The 8,554-nt window shown below is 40.0% G+C and overlaps 1 protein-coding gene across 1 annotated transcript in view; it reads left to right on the plus strand.

The window, feature by feature from the left end:
- Window positions 1-1,677: 1,677 nt before the first annotated feature.
- LOC140927726 (uncharacterized) overlaps window positions 1,678-8,554 on the plus strand; it is a 37,210-nt gene continuing 30,333 nt past the window's right edge. The window contains exons 1-7 of the mRNA XM_073377407.1: window positions 1,678-1,870; window positions 5,455-5,539; window positions 6,040-6,129; window positions 6,225-6,435; window positions 6,883-7,368; window positions 7,513-7,535; window positions 8,297-8,356. Coding sequence (XP_073233508.1) covers window positions 1,806-1,870; window positions 5,455-5,539; window positions 6,040-6,129; window positions 6,225-6,435; window positions 6,883-7,368; window positions 7,513-7,535; window positions 8,297-8,356 — 1,020 coding nt within the window. The 5' untranslated portion in view covers window positions 1,678-1,805. The remainder of the gene's footprint in view (window positions 1,871-5,454; window positions 5,540-6,039; window positions 6,130-6,224; window positions 6,436-6,882; window positions 7,369-7,512; window positions 7,536-8,296; window positions 8,357-8,554) is intronic.

Raw genomic sequence — 8,554 nt, forward strand, 5'->3', positions numbered from 1 at the left:
ACACTCCAGTCAACATTGTATGTGGCTGGTCAATGTTTGGTCGTTACTTTGCTGACAAATAACAAAGAAAGAGACCAGAAGATTGAGTGAAAAAAAAAAAAAAACGAGAGAGAGAGAGAGAAAGGGAGAGAAAAAGAAACTGTGATGGGATCTTTAATCGGGTGGTTTGCTTCTTTTAACGTCTCCTTAATTGACAACTCCTTCCTTTTTGCCCAGCGTATCTTATCGAACAAAATCGAACCAAAATTCAATTGAACCCAATCACACACCAATCATTCAATTGGGTTCGGTAATCAAAGATAATGGAACATCTATTATGCTGTGAGTTCGATTATCAAATCAATTCAACAATTCAAATCCGATTCGAATTTGTTCTGAATCCATTTCTTGATAAGTAAATCATGCAGGATTAATCATAATAAACCTTTATTGAATGGGATTAACTGTCCAAATGTCCAAATATCAAACTAAATGTCAATGTTCACTTTCACATGTGTAAAAGAGAACAAAACGACAGTTAAATACTGAAATGCGTTATTGTTTACATTTTTATACTAGTGGGTAGAAAATGGCTTCTGCTATGAATGTCGCTGTATTAAATAGTCAAACAAAAGTTGCACCATTTCATTAACTGCAACACAGGCAATGGTGTTCAACATGTGAATAATCATTATGACAGTTGCAGTTGCCATAATTCTTTCCAAGCCCTCAAGGGTGGCCAAGAGTGGCGTTGACAAGGGGAGAGCAATTTCTAGCATGACAGAAATCGATAACAAAGGATTCAGGGGGATTAGGGGGACGGTTCACCGTACAAAATTCCCGCAAAGTATGCACTTGTTTGACAATAGGGTAATATTTAGGCATTTTTTGTTTCATTACTCTGTTTTTTATCAGTGTTAATATTTAAACATAAAAATCAAACAAAAAGGAGTTTGGTAATCACACATTCAATTGAGTACGACTGACCATTCGGTAATCGAACGTTCGATTTTGTGTGATTGACCAAATTGTGTTGTGAGTTGGATTACGGAACCCATGTGTTCAACGGGGTTCGATTAGATGTCAGTTGACACCTTTTCAACTCAATTCATATTAACTATTTGTGTGAAATTGTATGATTCATGGGAGCTATCGTATCAATATTACACACGAGAGGTTATTGGTTCAAAAAGTACATATGTCTTACAAGTGTGAGCCAGCCTTGAAAGATGACGTAATACACTCGTAAAAGTTACACATAGTACACAGTAACATAGTACGGGTAGTAAATTTAGATGCTGTAAACATCCATTTTCTATTATGAGTCTGGTATGTTTTGTAAGCTCCATAAAATAACTATGTGGAGGCATTTAACCAAACTTTGGCGTAAAACCTGGTAAAACATAAGCTTAAGTCACGTATATAATAGGGATGGTGTACGATTTCAAGCCCGACAACTCCGTGAAAATTGCAATGATTGTAAAGGAAAACTACCCTTTTCGTTAAGAAGCCGCTATTTCACAATTACCTGTAATTATAACCGGTAAATGACCTTCCGATTCGCAACATTTGACGATAAAGTTGTAAAACCTCACTTCTGGATGCCATTTTGAAAACCGCCATGTGCATTTCTCGCGCATGCTTCTTATGATTGTTTTGCTCGTGGGCTCACTGCGAAATCTTTTGTGTGTTCGACTGGAAAGTGAAAGCCAGAAGAGCGTGTGCTGTGTGGTGTATGCATGACTCAGTGATATTTTCCAAATCTATGTATAAGAGAAGAAACCACTTCGTGACAGGTCATGCATATTTCCTCTAGAGAGTGAAGGATGGTGAAGGCCGGCTTGTTTTGGTTCGGGGTAATCATACAACTAACTTTCTTGGTTCATTCGAGGTAAGAAATATCGAATGTCTGCAGTTTAGCTTGCTTACTGTCTGCTGTCGCCACGGTTGGTTTGCTTTCGGATTTTTGGTAATCAAATTGTTTTCAGATAAAAAACATACAAGCACACATTATGACTTTGTTCTAATCCATTCTTTATGAAACAAGTCCCATTTTTTAAGCTTAAATTTGTGAGTAATAATCTTGATTTTAAGTTTACCTGCAGGAAATATGCGCGCGAAAATTTACTTTTCAGACCGCCTGGTGTCTGTATAGAAATCTGATCTGAGATTCTTTTGTTATTGATGGAATTTGTTGACTCATCATGAAGGCGGTCATGTCCATATTACTGAATCATCCCTTAGCTAAGACTTCTGTTAAAAAAAAATACGTTATACAAAGACAATTTAAGACTACAGAGTTCAAAAAGTTTTTTATGCTTTTATTAAGCGATCTCGCAATATAATCTCAATATTTTAAAATAGTGAAAAGATTGCGGAAATACGGACTCTTAGCGCGAGGAAAGAGGCAATAGGTTTTTTGGTTTAAAGATTAAATTACATTGAAGGCACATTTAACTTTCCCGGGGAGGGTACAGCATATAAGGTGTATTCTATACCCTCTGCCTGACTTGTTACATACAGTTTTTCATTTAAAAATGGCATTTTATTATGGGTGAGGGGAAGGGGGTGAGAGGTAGGGGGTTGAGAGGCAGTGTGTGAGGGATAGAGGTCAATGTGCAGGCACAGAGATGATTATGTAACAAAAATATAATTCTTTGTTATAGGCCAGCAAATATCCATTTGAGATTTGGCCCAAGCCCCTTTATCAAAGAAAGTCCTGGAGCAAAACCATCCATATGGAAACAAATTTCATTTGCATGTGAATGAAAAGTTATTTGCAAATGAAGGGATAAGCACCAGGACTCACTTTGAAAAAGGGGCTTAAGACACAAGGCTCCAAAAGCAATGAAATAATGTACAGCTTATTGTTTGGGCAAGCAGACTCACATTTTGCTTGTCTAGGGCCAGTTCCTTCTCTACTTACAAACCTGAAATCAAGACTGGCACTACAACAAAGGACTGATTTATTATTGGCCAATATTTTGGCTAACAAAATTAGCCTTCCTGAGGGCCATACCGTTATACCGAGAGAAAATATTTTGCTCATCTTAGTTACTGATTTACAGTGTAGTTAAAGGATGACTTACTTGCCCTGAAAGAGAATCGAATCATTATACTTTTCTAGGAACCTGCCTACCTACCCCTCCCCTAAGCCAATATTTTGCCCTAATTGAGAAGTAAATGTTGATGTTGGCTTAGGAGAGGGGTAGATGGGTAGTTTAGAAATGTATAATAATATAGAAAATCTACTTGTCGCGGACTACTAGACGGGACTTCTATTTCAAGCCCTGAGACTTGCCATGACAAAGTGATGGTAGTTTATGCAGGTCTTACATCTGAACCTCACTGTTCATCAACAGTTACCTCATACGCTCTTCTGTGACAGATTCAGATCTTTAGGTAATTGAAATGCCTGCTCATTTAAACCCTTAGATAAGAGGAGGCGTGGCCACTGAAATAATACTATTTTTCTGGGCCCTGCAGGCTTCAGTTTGGACTGAAGATAAGGTCTCACCCTTTGATCAACCACTTGCCATACCACTTAACCTCTACCCCATACCCCCTGCCTCTTATCCTTCATCCCCTCACCCCTTACCCTTATCCCTTTTCCCTTACTTTTACCCCTATTCCCTTACCACTTTTCTCTCACTCTCTAACCCCTCACCCTTCACCCCATATCCCTTATTCTATATCTCCCATACCCTTACCCTTTATTCTTTACCCTAATCCTAACCTATTCCCCCTTACCCCTTATTCCTTATCCCTCTTCCCTCACCCCTTGTCTTTTACCCTTATCCCCATCCCCTCACCTCTTAACCCTTATCACTTATTACTTATCCCTCGGTCCCTACTTCTTACCCCTTGCCATTCTCCCTCACCCAACCCCTCAACCCTTACACCTTATTTCTTTACTTATCCTTTCTTCTTTTCCCCTCTATCCATATCCCTCCTCCTACCCTTTCCCCTCACCCCTTGCCCATTATCCCTCACTTCCCACCCCTTACCCTTATCCCTCACCCCTACCCCTCACACCTAATCCCTTATCCCTAATACCTCTACCCCTTACTCTTTACACTTTACTCCCTCAACCCTCACCCCTTAACCTTACCCTAATTCCTCACCCCTACCCCTTACAACTTACCCCTTATTCCTTACCCCCTCTCCCCTCATCCTTTATCCTTACCCCCCACCCCTACCCCTCACAACTTACCCCTTCTCCCGTCATCCCTTATCCTTTATCCTTATTCCTCAACCCTACCCCTCACAACTTACCCCTTATTCCTTACCCCTCTCCCCTCACCCCTTATCCTTTACCCTTATCCCTCACCCCTACCCCTCTCAACTTACCCCTTATTCCTTACCCTCTCTCCCCTCACCCCTTATCCTTTATCCTTTCCCCGACCCCCTACCCCTCAAAACGTACCCGTTATTCCTTATCCCTCTTCCCTTATCCCTTATCCTTATTATACTCCTCATCCCTAACTAATTGAGAAGTAAGTGTTGATGTTGGGTTAGGGGAGGGGTAGGTGGGTAGTTTCCCAGAAATGTATAATAATCCAGAAAATCTGCTGGTCGCTTACTACTAGACAGGACTTTTTTTCAAGCCCTGAGACTTGCCATGACAGAGTGATCATAGTTTATACAAGTCTTACATAAACCTCACTGTTCATCAACTCTCACCTCATACACTCTTCCATGACAGATTTATATCTTTAGGTAATTGAAATGCCTGCTTATTTAAACCCTTGGATACCCCTTATCCTTTATCCTTATCCCCTACCCCCTACCCTTCACAACTTAGCACTTATTCATTACCCGTCTCCCCTCATTCCTTATCCTTTACCCTTATCCCCCACCCCCTACCCCCCACAACTTACCCCTTATTCCTGATCTCTCTCCCCTCATCCCTTGTCCTTTATTCTTTTCCCCACCCCCTACCCCTCACAACTTACCCATTATTCATTACCCCTCTCCCCTCATTCCTCATCCTTTACCCTTATCCCCCACCCCCTACCCCCCACAACTTACCCCTTATTCCTGATCTCTCTCCCCTCATCCCTTGTCCTTTATCCTTTTCCCCACCCCCTACAACTCACAACTTACCCCTTATTCATTACCCCTCTCCCCTCATTCCTTATCCTTTACCCTTATCCCCCACCCCCTACCCCCACAACTTACCCCTTATTTCTGATCTCTCTCCCCTCATCCCTTGTCCTTTATCCTTTTCCCCACCCCTTACCCCTCACAACTTACCCCTTATTCCTTATCCTTCACCCCCTTATCCCTTATCCTTTACCCTTATCTCTCACCCATACTCCTCACCCCTTACCCCTTATCACTTATCCCTCACTCCTTACTTCTTACCCCTTCCCCTTATCCTCCCACACTACCTCACCCCACTTATGCCTTACCTCCTACCCCTCATCCCTTACTCCTGACACCCTTAATAGAAGTTTTCTTTTCCCTCTTTAGCAAGCAGTTTCAGGATCATATTTATGAAAGTGTTATTGATGGTGACAACGATGATGATGATGCCAGCAATCGCCTGAATGATGCAGTAAGCAATTGTCACTAAAATACATTGTACAGGTTAATTAATTGCATTTGACACATGCATTAGCCACTGCTGTGGGAGACACTGTTCCCATGTCCAGTAGAACCTCTTAACAAAGAAACTAAGAAAAAAGAAATATTGCCACCAGAAGTATTTAAGTAGAGTACATGGGGAATTGTTTGCCAAAATATACGCCATAGTGGTTTGCAAAAACCTTAGCATAAAAATCACCATAAAAGGTTCAACATAAAATCTGCATTTGAAGCAGAGGGAAGCCGGGGAGGGCTGCTGAAAAATGCATGAAGGCCTCCCTTGAACTGTTTTGAGGAGCAACTGCTGAAAAGCATACTTTCTATTTTAACCTTGCCTAAATTACATTTTAGCCTCATGAAAAGTCATCAAAGTGAAATTTAAAAAGCATTTATTAGGATTACTTGTAGTATTTTTTTATTCATTGTAGTTATATGTATATGTATCAAATAGCATTTTATTATTTTCTTTAGGAGTATCAAAAAATCCTTTTACAGTATGATAAAAATGGAGATGGCGAGTTATCATCCAAGGAAATGGAGCAGTATTTTCGTGACGCTATGGTAAAAAAATATATTTTAAAGACCTTACGCTTTGATTAATACTGGCTATCTTGTTTATTTTTTTTACGTGTGTTGTTATTGTTGTATGACATTAGGCCTCTGTACGAGGTGAGGATAGTGGAAATAAAGCACAAGACAAAAAAGCTGCAGCTAAAAAAGGAGGTGCCAAGCAGAAAAATCAGAAGGCAAGCCATCAAGCAAGTGCTGTTCAGTGGAGCTTGAAACAGCTTGCTGGGGGAGTGTTGGGAATACTTGGTTTCATTGCATTGTGTGCTGCTTATGTAAGAAGAAGTGGTGCAGCTGGAGGTAATCATCAGTTTAATAATTAATTAATTATTACTTAGCCTGTGAACACAGCTGTCTCTCCTTGCTTCTTGCTATAGGGATGTTTCATGGAAGAGACATCTGCAATTCAGCCCTAAAAATTCCATACCGATGACATGATTCAATGTACATAATTAATCTGGTATGCTAAAATTTTTGAAGTCAGTGAAGAAAAAAGTGAAGTCGTGCTGCATCAAAATTTATTGCGCTTATTCCGTCTCGTTCAAATGAAATCTGATGGTGTTACATTCAAATGAACCTCTTCAGCAGTGCCTTCTTAAAATGTATGCATCATACCACATGACTGATGTATAGTGTTAACTAGGCTTTACTGTCAAGTGGTCTCGCACTATTGTTGATAATTCAATACTTTTTCAATCTGTTGTCAAGTTCATGCCTCTTATTCTATGAATGTTTATATACATGTAGATGCAAGTGTGGATGTGCAAGATGTCCGTGCTGCACGCCTGCGAAAACTGGGCTCTCAAAAACCTGACACATGTGCGGAAAGTTCTTTAGTGGCATCCAGAACTGAATCTTCTCAAGGCGTGTCTGAATACAAGCAAATCATCAGGAAGAGGTTAGATGTCAAGACAACTGATACCAAGAACAATGCAGATGATAAGGCATCATCTGGAAACAATAAAAAACTGAACAAACCAAGGTTATTAAATACAAGTATTGATAAAAAGGGGAAGGATTATCAGCAAGCTCAGGTTATAACTAAAGAGAGATCACCTGGTAGTGTTATACCAGCCACAGCCATAAGGGCTGCTTCTACAGAACAGCGTCCAGTTTCCATGGTAACCCCAGTTCCTGGTACACTTATTTCTGACCAAAGGGAATTAGTGGACGACATACATATAAGAATAGCAGATATGCCAGAAGAAGACGTAGTGTTGAGGCATCCACCAGGTGTGATAAATTTCTTTTGAAATTTATAATAACCCACTTACTGCAACTCTTTACTCAAAGAATTGTTCTTTGGTCTGTTTTTACTCCAAGACATTTGCAGTTAACTTTGTTCTGATTTGCTTTTTTTTTTCATCTCTCTTGTAGTACTCAAGCAAGAAAGAATACAGGTTAGAATTTTATTGAGGAATATTTTTTGAGTGGATTGTTAGATTCAACTATAAAAGATGAAAAGATTTTTTAGTACCAATAAGTCCGAAGCAGAGGAATCCCTAGAGAGAAAAGCACCAAAAAGTGCCAAACAAAGGGGTCCCATGATAAGAAGAAAGAATAAGTTCTTGCAAAGGTGATCTTGAGATGTTAGCCTTTAAGAGAAGTATAAGTTTAAGGGTTTAGCTCTGGAATGAGGTTGTTAGACGTCCTTAGAGAAAATCTCCTAGAAAAGAGGTTCTTAGACTTTCTCAGAATGGTCCGGGGGTCAATAAGAGGTCATAGAAGTGGTTAAAAAAATATAATTAGAATACATGATCGTTGGAGTAAACAAACATCAAAGCAGAGGTTCTTGAACCCATAGATCAGTGATTCTTCCTCAAGAGAAGGGGTTCTTCAATATTAATTAACTGCGGGGAAGTGAGATTTTTTCTGCTTATTTAGAGAAGAGTTGTTAGTACATGTATGGCGCAAGGCAGATCTTATGTCCTTGGAGGATACAATTGTAGTCATTTAAGGCTGAGGTTCACCAGGAGAGAGATTCTTACACTAGATAAACGATTGAAGAAGTAATTACGGGTCAACCGACTGCAACAATGTAGGTAGTGGTGAAAGTGAGTACTTCTTAAGGAAATGGGTGAGATGAGTAGAGTACACGATCCTCCCCTCCCCTCTGCTAAAATACTTGCTTACCTTGAGACTTTCATTGGCTTGTTTCTAGGATCTCCCCTATGAAGACATAGTAAAGAAGGTGCTTAATCAAGTTTTGGAATGCTCACTGGTGAGTACATTAGACTGTAAATGGACATGGTTTCCCCCCCTTTCTCAACAAACATGAAAAAAAGCTATTTTCCCACAATCGTGGAACCCCCTGCTGTTACAAAGCAACTCTGTGTTTGTCACCTCATAGTTCAGGTCACAGTTGTGCAGCTGCAATAAAAGCCGTAAGTGTGAAATCTGACATCTACTAATCGTGAGT

The sequence above is a fragment of the Porites lutea genome, chromosome 2, assembly GCF_958299795.1.
Source record: "Porites lutea chromosome 2, jaPorLute2.1, whole genome shotgun sequence".
Taxonomy (NCBI): Eukaryota; Metazoa; Cnidaria; class Anthozoa; order Scleractinia; family Poritidae; genus Porites; species Porites lutea.